General features: G+C 41.2%; 1 protein-coding gene across 3 annotated transcripts in view; it reads left to right on the plus strand.

The window, feature by feature from the left end:
* Positions 1-21,829, plus strand: part of etv6 (ETS variant transcription factor 6) — a 39,284-nt gene that overhangs the window by 8,041 nt on the left and 9,414 nt on the right. For 2 of the 3 annotated variants that reach the window (XM_084345112.1, XM_084345111.1), the window contains exon 2: positions 3,674-3,800. In XM_084345112.1, coding sequence (XP_084201238.1) covers positions 3,764-3,800 — 37 coding nt within the window. In that variant the 5' untranslated portion in view covers positions 3,674-3,763. Of the gene's footprint in view, positions 1-3,670; positions 3,801-21,829 lie in introns of all 3 variants that reach the window. The other variant, XM_084345110.1, reaches the window with a different exon arrangement.

The following is a 21,829-nucleotide window of genomic DNA, read 5'->3' on the forward strand; positions in this document are numbered from 1 at the left end:
GGGACCTTCTTTATTTAGTTATAGAAAAAATAAATATTTCTGAGTTAAACTGAGTGTTCAAATTCTGAGTTTGAATATCCTCAAAACTACAAAGTGCCCCTTTTTAATGTTGGCCTGAAAACAGTACAAGCTGTTCAGCGACTGGAAGTGTAATATGGTGTTTTGTTTATGAGGGATGTCTTCTCATTAGTGAGTCTGATGTCAACGCTCGATTGCAGTTGCATGCTGAAGAGCGACCAGCACTCCCCTGTGAGAAGAACTCTCCATCACCTTCATACTGCAAATCCCTCTGCCTCTCCTGCAGCATCTTAATCACAAGCTTTGGCCTGACTGTCGCCTTACCACTAACCTAACCTCTGTCTGGAAAACTGAATTTTTAGAAAATGATTGTCAAGCCAGAGTAGAGAAGCGTTCGCCTCTGAGGGGAGGAAATAAAAGACTTAAAGATTATTGCTCGGCGTCCCCAGGAAATTCCTGGTGCACACAGTGTCGCAGGTCTCAGAGTGGCTGGGTGGTGACGGTGTAGTGGAACTGGTGGGAGTGAAAGCAAAAAAAACTAAGCTTCATTTCCTCAAGAAAATGAAGTGGCTTCATGTTCTGCCCTCATTTACAGGAAAGGAAAGCAGTCAACAGAGAAAGACCGCAAACTGGAAAACCTCATACCTAAAACCTACATTCAATGAGTGTGCTGCACAATAGCAGAGCGAGAGTGTCTAAAATCTCAGAGTATCCTGAAGACGGCTGCAAATAACATCTGTTGTCATCGTGGAAGAATATGCATATCATTCAATGTCCTACCGCTCAAGGTGACAAATTATTGGATGTGTCAGACCAACATTTCAAACCTCAAATTATCTCATTTAGAATCGTACAAAACTGAGAAGTGCAGCTAATCGTCACATTTGCAAAACTGAAACCAGGAAATGTTTTTCTTTTTTGTGACTTTTTTTAAAAATCCATCAATTGTTGATGATTGGATCTGATTTCACACAGGAACACTTCTCAGCTAAGGGTTGATGCTCATTTGATTCTCCTCATGTTCAAACATGGATGGAGTATTTGCTCTGTGGTTCACGACTGGAGAGGTAACTGGTATTGCTTCAGGTCTGGGCTGGGCGTGATGGCCTTAAAATAATGTTGATATCTTGATATCAATATTGCGACCATATTGTCGGGATGGCTACTGATACTTACAAAATATTAACTCAATGAGATTTTTGATAAGTAATCATCAGTAATGTGGATGTAATGACTAAGTAGAGCAGTCTGGTAAATTCAGAAGATTACATCACTTATCTGTAATTCAGCCCTCAAAACCAGAAAAAGAAAACACTTATGCCACATTACAATCTAACAATACCTCCATAATCTAAGATGATATGTAGTCTCATATCACAATGACCATATTATATCAATATATTGCCCAACTTATGGCAAATAAAAATGGTAAAAATACATTTAATAAAGTACTGCAATCACTACTGGTTGTTGCTGCCACTACATCTGGCCTGTACTGACGCATGAAGACAAGGGACTAAAATAGCGTCCGTATACATCCTTGAAACATCCATCAAGTTCTGAAATACAGCATTTATTTAAATGATCAGGGTTTACAGTTTTCCATGACAGGATTAAAAATGACTCTGAGGTCTGAATCCGATATTGGTCATTTTCCCTCACTTGTATGTTTATTCAAGGGCTGCAGCTATCATTCATATTCATTATTGGCTAATCTGCTTACTATTTTTTAAATAAATTGATTGATTCTATAAAATGTCAGAAAACAGTTAAAATGTCTATCAAAGTTTCTGTAAGCTGAGGGGGAAGTCTTAAAACAGTTATCCCCCTTAATAAACAGTGTAATAATAATAATAATAATAATAATAATAATAATAATAATAATAATACTACTACTACTAATAATAATGAAAGATCTGCAGTTTATTAGAATACAAGACCAACTAAAGTGGCAAATTCTGTTGAATAAGAAGTTAGAACCAGTAAATGTTTGACATTTTTTTGCTTGAAAAATAACGTAAACAACAAACCAGACAAATCAAAACAGTTGCTGAATAATTGTGTCAATCACTGCACCCATTAAACCAGAGGTCTGCAACGTTTTTAGCTGATAAGGATACGCAGCAGGGACCCCTACAGTGACGTGCAGCTAACTGGCTAATATCATATGTGGTTAGCCACACACTCACCTCAAGTCGTCAAATACACGAGCCGCTTTGTCACTCTGTGTTGTCTCATACAAAACTAACCCTTTAGCACATTTTTGTGACATGCCATGGCATTAAAGTAATCAAATGATTAAAGGTCCAATGTGTAAGAAAGTTAATTTTTAAGTCTCATTCCCAACTCGTCAAATACTGACGCATTGAGTTTCCCAACTTGTCAAACATCGATGCTGTGGGATTGTAGTTCGGGTTTGTCATTTGAAGTCTCATTACTTGATCTTGGTGCATACCTCCGCCAAGGCCCATTCAGTCAAGCCTAATCCAAAACTCAACATCCTTGTATCACTCTAAATTAAACCACTCATAACTGTTTATCCATAATTTAAACTGACTTGATCTACGATCTGCATCAAACTGTACTCACTCATAGATACCAGCCAACTAAATACGCCCGATTTTTTTTTTTTTATCAAGATCCATCAATTACTCCGAGACATTAACAAAAATGTTGAAAAATGCCTGATCTCGCAATGTTAAAAACAAGTGAGAAAAAATTCCTGGATTCGTCCCTTTGTCTGGATCTGCACCAGAAAGTTAAAGGGGTCGATTCTGGGTCAAGACCTTTCGTCCATCCACGTCTCATGGAAACCTGTTTTTGTGTAAACCCTTACGATAAACTGACCAACAAATGGACATTGGTCGAGGTTGTAATATTTTTTCACCTGTTGGTCGTACGATTTAAAGACGTCACCTCAAGCTTCCTCACACCTCACCTCTCGGTGTTGTCATGATACTGGAATGTCTAACTTCGATACAATACCTTGAAAAATAGTGAAATTCGATGTTAAGTTTGATACAACGGGGAAAAACTGACACCAGATTGATGGCTTACAATTACATTTTTTATTCAAAGATGCATATAACAAGGCTTGTGTGCTGTGTGTCAAGCACAACAGCCTCTTAGTTAATGTACTCCTGGAGGTGGTGGGACCATGCGGGCACTACAGCGGTGCACGTATTACATAGCTGTCGGAGAGGAGAATGCAGATGGTACTGGACGGTCGATACTGCAAAAAGCGATTATAGAAATCGTTTCAAATAATAAACATTTTTGACAACACTAAAGCAAACAGCTGCTGATGGAAATCCAGCTGCTTTGTTTCTGAGCCTCTAATGTATCTTGAAGCCACCTTTACAAACACAACATGTTGGTGTAGGACTTAAAGAAGCAACACGTGCTAAAGCATGTACGGCATTTAGAAAATTTGTGTCTCCAGAATACGTCTTCACAGCACAACAACCCCGTGTGTCGGTTTTTTTAGACGCACACACTCCTCTGTGTACAGGGATGAGGCCGCGGCTAGCCGATGTTGTGGGTGCACGGCGAGGTGAGGTGAGGCGAGTTGGCGTTGGGGCTGTTTGGGTTCAGGGCCGGTGCATCGTGGAGCTTTGTGAGCCATGCTTTGTGTCTCTGTGTCTATTCATAGCAGGAGAGGAGCTCTTTCAGTCCTTCCGCGAACCCGCTGCCAAACTCCACTTCCTCCCCCGTCCATGCTCCCGCCGCGAGGCCAGCCAGCCGAATGGAGGACGAGCCTGCCAGGCTGCCTGCGCACCTGCGTGAGTCACACACACTCACACACACACACAACCAGATGAGCAGTGACTCCTACACACATTGATCAGTCGGTCATTTGAACAGGACAGATTGATTTTTGTCCGTGTTTTTAGTACCTTGCACTGTAAATGTTTCTGTAAGGTTGAAGCTGTGATCTTGGAAGATATTTGTTTTCGTCTCATCCCATAAACCACCTGTCAATCAAGCCGTGTGGGCGGGACTGTGACATTTTTGGATTTTCTGTAGATCCAATTTGAGCTTCTGCTGCAGGTGGTGATATCAGAGAGGCTAGAACAGCAAACAGAAGCTGTAGACAGTCTGTCAGAATCAAAAGGGCCAACGTGAATGACAAAAAAACAAAACGTTGCGAAATATCACTTCAATAGTTAAAACCTATCACATCCAATCACGACAACACACACATCATTATCACTGCATGAGCGCCGGCCCAGTCACGCTGGACCTCTCAGCTGGGAGGCGCTGAGGCAGAACCGGGGGTCAGACACCTGAACCGTACACGCTTCCACTGGACCAGAACTGACAGACCTGGTTGCAATGACCAACAGTTACAGCACAGTCGGGTACAGATAATGCAGAGCGGAGAGCACACAGGGGCTGGCAATGATTGAAGAGGAAAGGATGACAAATAATAGGTTGAGGGCCGGGGAGAAGGAACTAAGAGGAACAAAAAAAACCTCAAAACTGAAGTGTAGGAAATGGATGCAGCTCGTCACAGTTTGAATGACAAACAGGACAAAGTAAGGCTGGACGAACGCTAATATTCATCCATTATGTATCTGCATGTTTTCTTCTTCAAGGATCCTATTTTTCATATAGCCCTTCAATACACAACATGTTTAATTTAAATTTTTTCTGACCTTTGAGCTAGAAGCATCCTTGAACCCCCTTGAATGCATCAGCAAGGTGAATTAGTCCCTGCTTGCTACTGTATTAAGAATAATGAATCTCTGAGTAAATAGAGGCAGCAAAATGTTTTGCCATTACGGTGAGAAAGAAAGGTGCTCAGTGACGGCCATGATCCTGACAACCGAGCCAATCAGAGCCTAGGCTGGTTCAAGAGTGGGGATGTTATAAACCTTGAAAAACAGTAACAGAACATACACATACACATTGATGCAGCTGAAGGAAAAAAAAAAGACTCATAAAAATAACAACTCTTAAAGTGAAATAACATGTTTCTCCTCTCACCTAGAAAAAGTTAAAAACTAAAAACTTTCATTTTACAACCAATAGCTTAAGGTGGCTAATATTAGCTATTGTTAGCAAACTGAAGCTAGTCATTGTTGTATTCAGCTATTGTTATGGAGTCAGTTGACTGATGGGATGACTCTTTTCTACTTGTATACTGTTACAATATATTGGGTTGCAGAAATACCTGCTGAAGTTGGCATGCTAACCAGCTAGCTGTCCACAGCTCATGTCTCAGTGGGGCTGCTCTGGTCCTCTGAGCTCCCAGTCTGGACCAGTAGATGCAAGGCTAAACGAGCTGAATGGCTAATGGCAGCCGTAGTTAGCAGAAGTGAGCTGCTCCTCTGGGGATATGCTGACCCGTTTTTTGTTTTTAATAATTGAATTCAACAGGTGGCCAGTTCTTGCATATTGCACGTTAAATGGACAGATTTCTTTGATTGACGTGGAGTTAATTGCACTAGCATCCTTTACTGAATGTGTTTTTTTGTAAAATGACAGCTGTCTGAGGGCTTAATAAATAACCCCCCACTCCCAAACAGAAAAGAGCTAACATGAACATGTTGTCAGACTCGGTGCTAAGGTAGGATAAAAAGGCAATTCAGACTGATTATCAGGCTAAAATCGGTCCATATTAAAGGCACCCTGTGGAGATTTTGACCACTTGTAGCACTACAGAGTTTTGTTTGTATTGCTCATTAAGACACGTGGGCATGTGGACACGATTCATATCCTGCTGTTGGTTTTTAATGTGGCAATGGGCTGACAAAGGCTGTGAAGAAGAAAACTACTAGCGAGCAAACCTTCTGTAGATGTTAACAACGTAGGATTTAAAATATTTTTAAAAATCAGGTTTGCAAATCAACTCATTTCTTAGACCTCAAGAACAGAGATGACGTGTTTGTGTAAGAAGACACACCATCTCCTGCGCCACACCAGACTTATAAAGACTCCCGCCTGAGGAGGGCTTGGTTTCGGCTAGTTTCAAGCCGGCACAAAATAGAGGTCTTTGTAACAAACGGTTGTATTAACGTAACAGCTAAACAGTACACTCAAATATGTTTTTGAAACATATGAGGCGTGAAGAAGGTGAAACAGTAACAGAATCTTGGTTCATATTGGATCGTCACTGCGTAGTCCGACTACCCACATTGCCAGTTTTCAGGCCTTTTATGAGTGTCCCTTTAAACACCAGTAACTTAAACTTGTATGATACAGCCGAGTTGAAAGGACCAACATGTCACGATTAGCTAGAGTAACTGGAATCAGACTCGTTTCTGATGACTTCTAGTAGACACTGGAAGTCATTTAGCTTTTGTTTAGAAGCACTGATTGTCTAGTAATTGGCTACTTTGAGTCAGAACAAACCACATGTATAGGACGGGGAAAAGAGACAAGGAAAACCATTTCCAGGCCTTAGATTTACCTGAACTGGTTTGGATCCAACACTACCTGAACTTTGTTTTGTTAATTGAACCAATAGAGGAAGCAAAGTGAGAAACAAACAGTGTGCAGGTGAGGCAGTCGGTGAAATATGGTTATGAAATGGTGTAAATAAATGAAATGTAGCAACACTGTGACATTTATGACTCTCCGGGGCTTCGGTTCGGTTGCGTTGGCTCACTGTTGCTTAGCCAATCACAGAGGAGGCGTGGCTGGAGCCGTGCCAAGAGATATGCTCCATGTTCAAAGAGTAACCCTGCGCCGCTTTGTCCATGCGTCCGTCAATATTTAACCAGCTTATTTATTTTTTTCTGGCAAGTGTGAAGTTCAGGGCTCTTGTGGGGGCGATGGGCTGGGCGGCTTACCGGCTGAGGCTGGATGAGACGCGCAGGAAACTCCCTCAGCCCACTTCCTCTTTTGCATTGTTGCAGAAAAAGGAAGAACGCTCAACAGGTCCGCGTTGAGTTTCCTGCAGAGTAAACCGATGGGTCAGTTCACATCCGCAGACATGTGGAAGTCCTGCTTTGTTTTAATCAGATTTCAAACACAGTTCCTCACACAGACATGACTGTCACGCTTCTGCAGGAAAATGTCTCTTCTCTTTTTTCTCGTCGGTGTTTAGTTTATGGCCGCCGCTGGTCGGGATCCACTCTCCTCCGTCAGACAGACGGCAACATGTCTTTGTCACCGCGCACACAGGCTGAAACACCTCTGCTCGCCCCCTTTTCTCCTCCCGCCTGTCTAAACACACATGTGCTGGAAAACAAGCCGTCCATTAACCCCCACACTCAGAGGGAGTTCTGTCCTGAGGGGGGAGAGGGAAGGAAGAGAGGAGGAGGAGGAGGAGGGAGGAGGAGAGGGAGGAGGAGAGGGGGGGAAAAGACAGAAAGAAAAAGAATGAGGGAGGAAATTGCAGTGTGGGCAGAAATCCGCCTTCTCCATTTCCTGGGGAGGAAGTGGATTAGATCGGGGAGAGTTGCAGCCTGCTCCTCACACTAAAGAATGCTACCAGACTCGAATTTAACCCATTCAGCCAGACATCACTGTAACACACTACACACCCAAACCTCATGAGAATATGTGTGTAATGAATTATTTTCTGTTCACTCCCTTACTTCTATTTTCATTAACTTCCTTCCTGTTTAGATCCTTGGCTTCATCCTTTTGTGTTTTGTTGTTTTTGTCATCCCCTTTGTGCATTAGCAGGTTATTCATGTTCTCCTCTTTGTGCGTCCTTTCTGTTCTTCTCTGAATTTCCAGTGAAATTAGTTGGAATAATTCTTTCCATTCGTTAGAACAGACATTTTCCTATGAACGCCTCTGATTTTGTGCAGTGTGACAAAAATGTGGTTTTAGTAACATGAAATTTAAGAGATAAGATCGTTCTGAAGAAGTGTTTTTTTCCTGAGATGCTCAATGTTAATGGCAAAGTAAATACATACCATAGATATTGTATAGGCAGATAAAATAGATTTGAATAAAGGTGAATGTGCAATATTTGAATTAAAGTGCAGTTGGCAGTTTCAAAGCAATAAATAAACTGTACAGAAAGATGCATCTAAATTACTGTATTAGTTTGTAAAAAAAAACAAAAACACAAGCATGGAAAGATAAAGTACTGAATGAATGAAAACTGAGAAGCACTCTGTATGGAGTTTATTTAGTTTATAAAGTGAATATGTGAAATGATGTTACAGCTAAATTGCATTTTCAGTGCATTGTACTTGTGATAAATATACAGGGACACAAGATGAAATGTATACAAATGAAATATAACAATGTTACTACCAAAAGTTGAATAATTAATATTTATGTCTTATAATTACCAGTAAAAAACATAAAACCTCAGACAGCTCCTGCTTCTGCTTAGTTACCATAATATAGAGCAACATCTGGTCTATGCTCGTTACTCAGTTCTGTTACTAACCAAGCCATGGATCCTGGAGTATACACTTACTAGACTGAGTCTGTACCGGCTGCCTGATAACCTCCAAGGTGACAACAAGACTTCAGCATGAAAAGGTTGAGCACATAAAACCCAAGTGAAACCATAACTTTTCTACACTTTGGGTTTTGTTCAAGTAAAACAAACAAGATATCAGAGTTGTCACGATACAGGAATTGCTAACTTTGATACAACAACTTGAAAAATATCGATATTTGATACCGTTTTCAAAACCACAGGGACACATTGACACAACATTGAGAATAACACTTTAGATTTTCATAGAAGACAAATATAAAAAGGCTGTGACAACGAGGTAAACATTTTCAGAAAAATGTATGTCAGTCTGTATGCTAAGCTATACTAACCGTCTCCTGGCTGGAGCTTCAGATCTAAGAGTGGCATTAATCTTCTCGTCCTACTCTTTCTGCAAGAAAAGGGAGTTACCACACTTTCCAAAATGTTGAACTACCCCTTTATTCCATCTTTCTATTTCCTTGTGTGGTAACACTTTCTATGGAGCCCATGTCTAGACTGCATCATAACACATTATGAACTATAATGTGCTATAATGCACCCAGAATGCTGTCTAATCATAGTTATTAGCACTCAAGAATATTGAGCTCATTATAATTTCATTCTTTTATAAGGTCAGGTATCAATACTTAATATAATAATTGCTGGTCACTCACAATTTTTGCAAGGATCATAGTGTATTAAAATTCTCATAGCCGTCAGACATTATAATAATTTTATAACGCATTATAAACACTATAATGCATTATAATATGATTTTGAGTTACTGTAAGTGGCCGTTGGGTGCTTTAAGTAAAGTAAAGAAATCCCCTGTGTAATAGGCTGATGTAATACATTACAAGCGGGTTTTAAATCACTATGTGTGGTTATTGTTTGCTCCAAGTAAAGTGAAAAAAAAGAGAAAAAAATAATCCATTACACTGATATTCTAGGGTGTCACTGTGTTGAGAAGTGGTGGGGACATGTGACAACGGTCTTCAACACATGAGATTTTAAGCATCAAAATTCATTTAAACTCATTTGCTAGTTAACATTTGGTGGTGCTAGCTTTTTTTATTATTATTTACTTTCTTTTAGGCTCATTTTAACTCACCATGCCTTTATGTGTTTATTTCAAAAAGTGGTGGGAATATGTCCCCTGCAGTGTAAACAACAGCCATATGCTAATATTTATAATGCATTATAGACACTGATGTCTTAATGAGTTCTGATTATTGTTATACAGCATTATGAATATCCATGAGTTCTCACGGCGATGATAATACGGCTCTACAGGTGCATTTGAACGCATTATAGGTGTATTCATAATGTGTTGCATTGTGCGTTGTGGACATGGGCTTCATAGAAAGTGTTTTTAAGTGAGTGATTTGAAGAGCATGTACCTCAGTTTTATTGAGGCACGCGTCAAATAAATGCTTGGACTTTATAGCTTTAATGGGTACATTACATCACGTGAGTTACACATTTGTAAAAAAAATTTACTGCAATATTTTTTGATTCCACTGTGAATTTGTTTTTTGCAGTATTGGTCTAAAAGCGGACTAATGTACAGCTGTAAGCAGCTAGCGGAGGCATGCTGTCAACCACCGGTGATGTCTTGTTTGTGTTTCTGTGCCGAGACAAGTAATAAATGGCCTTGGAGAGTTTTTCACTCGCAATGAAGTAGTGCTGATTTTAACCGATGAACTGGATTTGTTGGGGTTCTAATACAATCGAAAAATCCAGGCAAACGTCGCTCGACACGGCGCCCACGTACTTGGAGTGTGACGCAACCGAGAGCTAGTCATTGGGACAACACTGAATTATTTAAGGGCCTAAAACACACGGCATCCAAAGTGATATTTTACAATAAACATGCAGGAATTACACAGAACAGTAGCTGCAACAGGAGAAATATCTTACTGGGTGATTAAAAAAAAAAAAAATCTATGTCCATGGAAACAAGACTGGCTGGTTTCCTCGGTATGTGTGTGTGTGCGTGCATGCTTGTGTGTGTGTGTGTGTGTGTGTATACTCACAGCTGGGTTTGCACTATGCATGCTTGTATGAGTGGGTGGATGAGTGTGAGTGAATCTTGTGTCTTTGTGCAAAGCTTGCCAGAGGTAGTGTAGGTGTATAGTCTGTGCGTGTGTGTGTGTATGTGTGTGTGTGTGTTACCGTACATGACTGCAACCCCCCCCTCACCAACTTCCTTTGGTCTCTCTCTCTCTCTCTTTCTTTGTGGTATATTACCCATTTTACTGTGTGGGGGGATTGGTGTTATAAAGTATGCCGTGTGTGTGTGTGTGTGTGTGTGTGTGTGTGTGTGTGTGTGTGTGTGTGTGTGTGTGTGTGTCTGTGTGTGTCTGTGTGTGTTTATGTGTGTGTGTGTGTGTGTGTCTGGTCTTTCTGAGGGGAAATTTCCTGCCCCTGGAAGCAGCTCTTGTCCTCAGGAATTTCCTGAGTGGGCAGACGGCGCTTCCTGAATAAATGTTGTTGTTGTTGTTGTGTGTGTGCGCGTATGTGTGTGTCTGTGCGTGCGTGCGCGTGTGTGTGTTTAACTGGCTCTCTTTTCTCCTCTGAAAGGGAAACTGTTCTCACATGCCAGCGAGTGAGCTGAGCGCAGCCCCCTTCTCTTCCTGTTCGCGACACACTCCACATGGCGTTTCTAACAGAGCTTTACTCTAAACACCACAATGAACACACACTGGTGAGACTGAATGATGGCGTGTTGATTTCAGGATTTAAGAGGAAAATTCACAAACGCACAAATGCTCTTCTAAAAATGGAGTTATTGAAATCACTTTTCTTTCCATCTCTACAAACACTTTGGTTTCATAGTTGCTCTTTGCTTCCAGACAGGAGTTGATATGTTTTATATCTCCGGCATGTTTAGAATAAATGAAAAAGAATAAGAAATGCTGGGTATTTAGCAGACCAGCAGACCACCTACAGATTTCTCCAATTTCGAGCAGGAAAGTTGAAATGGGAGTTTTGTTATTGTACTCTCAGAAAGTTGGCAGATGTGCAAGAGACAGACACAAAAATCTTCAGAATGAAAGCACCAGGGGCTGAGATATCCTTACTTTTAGTCCCAATTATGGTCCAAAAATCTGAAAAACTGGATCTTACACTTCCCATAATGCAACACCCACGTTTATCTCACTCCTCATCTTTTCAATTTTAATGTACATGCAACAAATGTAGTAGTTTTTTTGAAATTCAACATTCTTTACTGTTTAACACCAGCAGAAACAGATAATAAATTCAAACTGTGACTTTGGAATAACAATTCTTATTCAACTCCGAGATGGCAACATTTTTTCACACAGGCTGAGAGAGGGGGGTGGTGTCCAACAGATGTCCCCAGCTGGACTGATTGGGGATGCTGCGATCATGTGATATGGGTCCTAAAGGTGCAATATGTAAGAATTTTGTTAGCCTCGAGCCATTTGTACCTCTGATAGTCCAATAGAAAACGGCACCAACATTCCCCTGGTGCTCTGAGCTCCCAGTCTGGGCAGAGTTGGCTAGTACGTATGTCCGCTAGCTGCATGGCTAACTGAGCTTACTAGCTGTAAGGCTATGTTGGGAGCTGTTTAGAGTATGAATTCAATGGCCAATACTTACTTTAACCTCTAGGCTTGAAAGACGCTGTGAAGATTTAGTTCTCTAATATATTTTTTAGTTTTCCACCATCTTTTGGAGGTTTCATACCACTGTGTATGTAATGTAATTTATTTAAATGTTTTGCAGCTGTGAATAGCTTGTATATTTCCTTTGAGCATTGCAAGACCATAAACACTATTTAATGAATAATAATAAGTCATTTTTACAGGGCTCCTGACTTTTATAAATAGGCCCATACCTAATGTTTTCTTTTTGGCATGAATTCAGAATTAGTCATTTGGAGTCTTTCCGACCTATCTCTGCTCACAACGCTCATCCAGAGCAACTCAATAGACATTATACACCTGTTTTCACATGTTGTATAGAACTCCCTATGACTAGTTAATCGATTGTTAGTTGTTGAGTTGGCGGAGTTCACTGTTCATTGACAGGTAACTCTGGAAAATGCGATGTGAAAACCCTGCAAAATTAAACACACACTTGAACACAGAATGGCTGTGTACTTATGGTGGGGGGGTGGTCACTATTTGACGACATGAAAAGACTCAAAAATGTGCTATTTTTCATCAGAGTCACATTAATTGTCGGCGGATGGCGTTATTCTCTCATACGGATTAAAAAAAAATATATATGAAATGCTAAAATGGGGTGCCAAATATACACAGGCAGCCGTTAATATACCTGGGCGGACCGCCAAGTAAACTATACGTGTGGGAAACACTGCCTACCTATTAAGATTGAGACAGCACTCCCAATCTTTAGTGGTAGGTAGTAAAATACTTGGCTCCGCAATATTAAAAACTTGGCTGTAAATGAAATCAGTAACCAGTGATTACTTGTTCAGGAAAAGCTACAAGAAAAAGATTTTGACTATGCAAAATTGTTTATGTCACGGTTTACTTGTGCAACAAGGGACGAGAGTTCACAAGCAGTCATTGTTTAAGACGAAACGGGTTATGAAACACTGTCAGGAAGCCCTCAGTAGAAGTGATCACCTAAGTGTTAGACAAAATGCTGACTTCACTTTCTTCACATGGAAAGAAAACAAAGAGTTTATACAGTGTTCGCAGTGTGTGTGTGTGTGTGTGTGTGTGTGTGTGTGTGTGTGTGTGTGTGTGTGTGTGTGTGTGTGTGTGTGTGTGTTGGGTTCAGACAACCATGGGCCTTTTGATTTAACAAATGTCTTTGAAGCTTCTGCATTTTCAAAAAAAAAAAAAAAAAGGAGGAGGGGAGATTGGCTCCTGAACAAAAGGAAGAGTGGCAGTTGACGCTGGATTCAGGAACTAACCTACAAGAGCCGGCTTGCTCCTGCGCTCAACAACAAGCTATCAAAAACAGGTCGCGCTACTTCCTGGCCATAAAAGTTCCGTGTGATTGATGATCTGTTTTATGTTTGTTTTGACTGGATGGAGTCCAGATTTGCAGGACGGGGACAGGCACGTGCATGCTGGTGGAGGAAGCAAAGGATGAATATGAAAAAAAAGGAGGGGGGGATCTCTTGACTGAAAAGTAAAAGTGTGTGTGTGTGTGTGTGTGTGTGTGTGTGTGTTTGTGTGGAGGTGGATTTTCCCCTGCCGCACCCACCTGACAGGGAATCGATGTACAGAGAGACACACAAAGCGAGCGGAGATGAATAGTTTGTGAGGATTAACTGTGGAGATGTGTTGCTCTCATACCCACATGTCCCTGAGTCAGGGTGTCAGAAGGTCACGGCCAGCCCCCCTCCTCCTCCTTCCACCTTCCTCCTTCCTTCTTCCTCCTCCTCCTCCTCGTCCTCTGTCTGGTGAAAGAAAAATCTTTTCTCTATTGAGATAGCAAGACCAATATCCGCCTACTTTCTGCTTCAAGAGAAAAGGCAAACATTCACTAAAGGACTGAGTGACTAAGGAGCTTTGAGTTTGGAGAGCAAAGTCCCAGCCTTCCTGATGCAGCAGTGCTTTTTCTTGTTTATTTAGTTATAGTTCATTCAGTTCAGGCTACGCTGAAATCCTCCGTCTGAGTCGTGTCTTTGTGCAGGCTAAATTTAGACTTAGAGTTTCTAACAGAAGACAATATCTGAGACTTTCATGTTCCAGTATGACTCAAAATACAGTATGCGTGCACTTTTGTTCCAGTTTTAAAATAAAGAGAAAGGAAATGCTCGGGATTGTATGACGCGCTTCAGAAGCTGAACACATCCATAACTGTGTTTCTGACGCAATTCCTGCACTTTACTTGTTACTTATTACTCACTTATTGAAAATGCACCTGAGACTGAGAACTTGGCAACCATATTCTAAGATTTAACTTTTGTTTTGACTCACTCATCAGCCAGTGCTACTGAAAACTTAAATGGTCTATTTAATGGCTGAATATTTACCAAGCAGGCTAGAAAAGGAGAGTTAAAAACAGTCTGTTGGCTGTGGATCCATTTTATTGTCCACAGGCAAAGTAAACTGGCTGGTAAGGAGGTGAATTTGTGTCTAAATATGTCTCGAGAGGCATCAGCTGTGTCCCAATTTTTCTACTACATACTAATGATGTATAATGAACTTAGCTATGGTGTTAACTAGCAAAACACTGGTCATTGTAATGCTAGCTTCGTCTAAAATGTGTTCCAATGACCTACAACATACTAACGCGATGACATCAACTATGCTTAGTTAAAAATACCTGCTAGCTGTAAGGTTAAATAGCAAAAACACTTGTGTTAATGCTAACAATGTTATGCTAGCTTCTCCAAATATATTTCCCAATGCTATACAACATACTAATGCTTTGACATCAACTATGCCTAGTTAAGTATATCTGGTAGCTGTAAGGTTAATTAGCAAAAACACTGGTGTTAAGCTAACATTGTAATGCTAGCTTCAAACATTGTAGTGCTAGCTTCTCCGAAAATATGTCCCAATGCTCTCCAGTACGCTAATGCTAAGACATAAACTATAGCTAGTTAAATATACAAGCTAGCTGTAAGGTTAACTAGCAAAAACACTGATGCTGAGCTACCACTGCAATTCTAGCCTCTCCCTCCTCTCCTTAAATGTTTACCCAAATTCTTTACTAAATACTGTACTTATATAAAACATGTTTATTTTGACCAAGCAGTCAATGACAGGACTACTCTAGACAAGCGCCATGTGGATCTTAGACAAATGTTCCTTTTCTTCATGAGAGTAAGATCTTGATGTGAGGCTAGTCGCATCCACTCGGCTCCCCAGTTTCATTGTCCTCTTTTTCCTTCAGAATGACTTTAATACATCATCTGGTGCACCTTCAGTCTGGGTGGACAGCAGTTCATATACCATTAAATGTAGTCTAATGTTTCATACGAACACCATTCACCAGTGAAAGTCCATCAAAGAGTGTATTCAGAATTGACAATGACACAATACACTAAAATTGTTTTCAAAATGTATCACTTTGTTACTTTCTGGCACAGCATCAATGTTATTATTGAGTTATACTTATGAATTCTGCTAAAATGTCAAATATTCACGGGATTTGTGCTTTTCTTTATAAATGGCATGGAAAAGTCATTATTTTGGGGTTTTGAGTTATTGTTCGGAAAACAACTGGAAGGCATACTTTTGAGCCAGGGTTAGGTATTTTCTTTCCAATTTAGGGACATTTTATAGACTAAACTATTAATCAATCAATCACAAAATTATCCGTCGATGAACTGATAATGAATGTATCATTAGTTGCCCCCCTGCTGTAGCAACAACAGAATTGTTTCTCTTTTATGAGCTGTGAGTCGGTCCTCCCATTTCCATTCTATATTGCATGTGGGATGGTTATACTTTGGTTAGTCACCAGTTTTTCCCCAAGGGTCAGCGCTAATTAGAAGAATTAGATGAGTAGATACTGGAGTTAGCTTGCCAATAAAGCAACTTAACCTAACCTAAACTCAGTCAGATCAGTCCAATCCAAAACAGACAAAACAAAAATGAACAGCATCAGTTCTTCTTTGCTGAGCTTGGATCGAGCTGTAAGAACATTAACCCAAAACCTTTTAAAATGGCCCCCCGAGGTGGCCGTGAAAGTTGAAAGTGATTTTTTTTTGGTCAGTCGAAATAACAGCACACAGTCGTTGCAGTTTCCAGTTGGGTGAGAGAAAAAGAAACAACAGTATATCAGTGGCGTGAGTGTTGGAGAAACGTTCCGAGCTAAGCAGAGATTTTGGATGGGACCTTTTAAGCCTCACAGCAGGACGGACCTCATTAACTCGTCTGGCTGTGAGGGGAAGTTGAGGGCTTCTGTACCGCAACAACGAAACAAGATACCAGTGATCTCATCCTCCTCTTCCCTTCATTCATCCCAAGCGCTTATGAGTTGCCTTGGCAACTTGTGCGCCCTGTGTGTGTGTGTATGTGTGTTAGTGAGCATGAGCGGGGGCCCGAGAAACCACAGAGTGAAAATTATGTGTCATCAGAGAGGATTAGGAGCCCACGGTTTAGTCAAGGGTTTGGGATCTCGCTCCTGTCGTGCTTGATGCTTTTATTCAATGTAAACACACACACACACACACACACACACACACACACACACACAAACACACTCTCACGCATTCACAGTCATGAGCACTGTAAACCTGTGATGCAGGGACTGATGATGAGGAAGACTGAAATTGATTTTTCTTCCTGTAACAAATCTGTAAGAGATTCTCTGACAGAAGACAGCCAGAGAGGACATCAGTGTGTGAATGTGTTGAAGGATCGGAGTGTCGGGGTCGAAGGGGCTCTCTCTTCGCCTCCTCTCCTCTCATTTTTCTTTCCACCTCTAAGTAAGCAAAGGATGTTTGTGTCTCACTGGCTGCGCCGCGACAGAAAGTTTCCCATCGTGTTTAGAATCAGTTCCTGTCTAGATCACATGGATATGAGATAAAAAATAAGATCTTGAAACTGGCAGCTTCGGTGTGACTTGAAATCAGAATGATCAGCGTCGATAAGACTGTGTATCTTCATGATTCACCTAAAGCTGTCATAGTCTCTGGCAGCCTGCTGAGAGATGTGAGAGGACAAAGAGACACGTCAATGGAAAGAAGAAACCATGAGTGACTTGACTCATGATTTCTTTCAAACCTAAACATTCAGACGGTAACTGAAACCGGTTGCAGAGACAGATTCATATATACAGTGCAGTCATCTGAGCTCTTCTGCTTTCATTGATTTGCAACACATTGATCAATTTATCTTAGTAATCGATATATAGGATGGAACAATATAAGAACTATTACGGATCACGATAGCAAGCACTTGGGATAAGTTGACGGTGGAGAATTTCTTTTCTCAGGATCATCGTAAATATCCTCACAAGTGACCTGTAAAGTGCAGTCCAATAGTGCTTTTCTGATATATTTTGAAATGCCACAGTCTGCATTTCCCATCTTATTTAAAAATTCAAAGCCATAGCTCATTAAAACTCCGCTCGCCCATTGTATCCCCCCCAAAAAGAGTTAAATCAGCTGTTTGAATATACTATGGAGTTCAAACTAAAGAGCAGCAGAGGCCTGCTGGAGGAAGGTGTCTGCCCCGTGGACCAACACACTCAATTTCCCACCTCTGTGACCCCGGTCCAGCTCTTGTCGCAAACAGTTGGATTGTCTTTCAATTAAAAACGATGTTCACATAACAAGACACGTATCCGATCTGTGATGCCTTGAAAATATTTGTTTCTCAACTACATGTAAGGTAGAGGGATTCTATTATCTTTATTGTAAGTCTTGAGTCTTGAGCATGTTTTGATGATTATCGAGATAATATCGTGAATCGTACATTTTTTGGGCCGGGTTAATTGTGACAAACAATTTTCACATCGTCCCTGTAGACCTCGAGGCTTGGACTCGAGACTCGGGTCATTGACTCATCTTCCCATGACGCTTGACTTGACTCGTAAGTTACGTAAGCAAAGTACGAAGAACTTTGATTTTAGGCAAAGGAAAACTTGGACTCGAGTGATCTACCTTGAGACTTGAAAGCAAAAAGCTGAGATCCAGACCACAGACCTGGGACTAGATTAGACTTAAAAACAGGTTTGCCTTGAGGAATCCGTAAACGCGAAATGTTACGATAAGTTTAAAAAAATTTGCAATCAAAATTAGAACTGGCAGTTGTTACGGAACCTTGGATCAATCAGCCGACTCACGTGGACTTACACGAAAGTACCAATCTCGGCAGAGCAGGGACTCTGAGCCCTCAGGTAGATGCTGGGGTGGAGTTGAACTTGAATGAACGGCTCTGACAGTGGCAGCAGCAGAAAGTGACAGCATAGCTTTCAGGTGATCCATAATAATGAAGGGTGCCTTGGATATATGTTGGAATCAGAGTATGCCATGTGAGTGCGGTGGCTGACTGGAGTTGATCGCCTGAACTAGCCTGCAGGCTTTCCTTCATATATTTGTTACATCCCAGAATAGGTATGAACAGTCAAAAGAGTCAGACAAGCAAGAATTCAGGGCTGATCATGACGTCCCGCTCTGTGAGCTACATTTGAGTTCGGGCTTATTATCTGTTTCCCTTCCTGTTCGCCTTTCCTTCCTCTTTTTGCATCTTTGTTTAGTCCTCTTGTTCCTGCTATCTGCCTTCATTTTTTCCCCCCGCTGTCACACTCTATCCGCTGCTGCTCTCGTCGCTCTTTCCTTTCTGTTTCCACTCTTCCTTTTCTCGTCTGTGTCTTGCTGCTGTCTGTTAATACACCTCCCGGCGTCACTCTCTAACCTTACCGCAGGAAGTTTCCTGTGCTGAAACGGAGCCCACGCTGGATTGCTTCCTGCCAAAGTGCGTTGCGGGACACGTTTGTTTGGGCCCCCTTCTTCCTTCTCCTCCTCCTCCTCCTCCTCCTCCCTTCTGCTCCCCTTGTTGCTTCCTCCTTTGGGCTCTGTGCAGATGGCTGAGGCCGGCAGACCGGATCTCGGAGGGGTTTTGGCAGAACAGCACCTCTCTCCAGCCCTGGAGAGAGCATACCGCAGCCATGACCTCGCGACCCGGGCTGCACTGCTGCCCGCCCCGGCCTCGCTGCTCTCACAAGTCAGCCACGAGAGACGGACGTACAGCTGGTGCTTTCAGTGCAGATGGCAGCTTGATTCAATATTGATAGAAAGTCAGTGATATGGAGTATTCCAGTGCATCCTAGATCTATTCCTGTTATATAGCCCAGATACATTTAAATATTCAGTTGGTTTAAACATTTGTAGAAAATACAAAAGAGACCAATTTTAGGTAAAACCCAAATTTTAGCTCTTCAGTTTCTCTGATTTCTCTTACCACTGTTGTTTAAAGTTTATACTCAATCAGCTTTAATTGCCAAAGATTGGAAATCAAAACAAGCACATTTACATAAAGTATATTAAACATACTAGAGGCGAGATAATGTAGCCCTGCTATGATTTCTACCGTGGCCAGGAAGCCAATGCTCTGGGAAAAAAAACCCAGTAAAAGAAAAAAATATATGAAGAAATATAGTTCCTTATCTGCCCAGCACTAGCTCCTGTGGTTGTGGAACACCTGTATCCCATTCCCTGACACTTTCTTCGGATGTCTGTTGACAAGCTGAGGGTCAGAGCTTGACGGGCTGTAAGCTGTGCCTCAGATAACCTAGGCCTTCCCGGGCTTATCTGCACCGCTCTTGCAGCTATCTGAATATAGAGGACTAGAAGGGAAAGGGAAGAAATGGGAATCTGACAAGCTAGACAGGGTTTCATTTTATATTGATTGCTCTCTGTGAAAACTTCCTCTGTTTGACGGCTGGGGGGGAGCTAAGGGGGGGAAGAGGCCTGAAAGCGAGCACAAGGTTCCTATTACTTGTGTGACAGTGACATTGGCGGCCAAAGATAACAGCTGTCCGACTCCCAGAGGAAGTGTTTGAGGCCCGGGCGATAAGTGAGATGTAAGAAATGAGTAGTTATGCTCCGTGTGGGTGTCACCGAGGTTCTGATCGGGGCTGTACACTGTTGCAAGTCTGTTTTTGTGTGTGTGTACATGTGAAAGAGATAGAAAAAGAGAGGGAGGTGAGTCATACTGCAAATCATTGGGTTTCACAGAAAGTGCAAAATGATATGATGAGGTGGCAGTATCTGCCTTAACCCGGGTAAGGGTCAAAAATGTTTATGTGAGAGGCTGAGATCATGGACCATTTTATGTCAAACAATAACAACACTATCAGTTTGAGAAATAATCAAACAAAAGCTCATCTGGATGATTTAACTGTAACTATAAATATAAAAACACAATTGGTAAAAGAGGGGGAAGCTGATGTAATAAGACCTAGTACTCCGGTATTAGCTAAGAAATCTTGGCATAGTTATTTATTGAGTTTTGCTATTTGGCTCATTTTATTATTTCAATTTTATTTTAGCACATTTGGCTAATATTCAGGAAAATGTTGAGGCATTTCCTGTCACTTCATACACTCAGAATGTTCACACAGCTGATATGAATTCTCTCAAATGTGTTTAGTTGCATTTGGAGGAACTAAATATTATGTATTTCCTCATTAGTTCAAGCTGTTGTTGTTACAGTGTTTGCAAGGATGTCGGTTAGTCATAGAGCTACCATTGTTTTCCTTAAAAGCTAATATATTACATTTATTTCAACATATAGTAAAGGTGCAATGCTTAAGAATTTTTGTTGAAAACATTTAAAACTAAAATTATCAACAGATTGTGAGGGAAGTATAAGACTTCTATGTTGTGTTGAAAAGCATTTTTAGTTTGCTAACCAGCTAGCCCTGCCTCATCCCGGACCAAAGCTCCTGTGCTAGCTTTGTGAACACCAACACTTCCCCGGTGCTCCAGGCTCCCAATCCAGACCGCTAGCTGCACAGCTAACTGAGCTAACTAGCTAACGGTAGCTACAGTTGACAGCAGAAAGCAGTTAAGCTGGTGATACGGCATCTGAAATTCTTTTGAGTATGACTTTTCAATTCTTACAGACTGCATCTTTGAAAAAACTGAATTTAATTGTTGTGTTTTTTATGTATATAAGTATATTTCTTCTTTGCCATTGAACTAGCTGGCTTGGGCACTGGCTCTGGCTGGTGCTAAAAACGTACGTAGTACTTGTACAAAGTACTATCAACATTAAAATCCAGAGCGCATCTTTTGTATAAAGATAGAAATAGAAAGTGTCCGTTACCTCAACTTATTAGCTTTAGCGTTTAGCCATGGTGGTTGCTACCGGTGGTAAATTAGCAATTGTGTTGCCTCAAGGTTAGTCAGCTCATTAGCAATTCAACAGCTTAAATGAATGACATTGAAACTAGCCTCCATTTACATTTCTGTCTAGATTTTGCCCAGGTTTTGACGATTAGCTAACTTGTCCACAGAAAAAAAACGTCATGCTTTGAGCTCTGCCAACTGAGGTTGAGCTAGAGAACATTTCCAGGAGACTATTTCTGCATTCACAGCTGGTGTGGGAAATGTTTAGTACAACTATAATCATTTCTGGACCAGATTCACATGAAACTGAGCTTTTGTTAAGATTTTTCTTCACACTCTCCTCTATTCTTTCCCTTGTTGGTCACCAGTGCAGATGTTTTACACCCCTGTTCCCACGGCAGTGAAAGAAACATTTCAGAGTGCGAGGGAGGAGAGAAAAAAAGAGATAGTGTCATTGCTGTTTCCTCTGCGCTCTTTCTCTCCATGTGTCCTTGTCCGTTTCTACACAAACCAATAAACTGTCCGTCCTCTGATGTGCCTGGTTGGAGTTCAGAGAGCAAAGAACAGCACAGATCACAGCAGATCAAATAAAATAACGCTCTTTTCATATAACCCTCTCCCCCTCCTTCTTTATGCCTGTGATTCATTTTGTA

This window comes from Pagrus pagrus (assembly GCF_965226575.1).
Source record: "Pagrus pagrus genome assembly, chromosome: 23".
In the NCBI taxonomy this organism is placed as follows: domain Eukaryota; kingdom Metazoa; phylum Chordata; class Actinopteri; order Spariformes; family Sparidae; genus Pagrus; species Pagrus pagrus.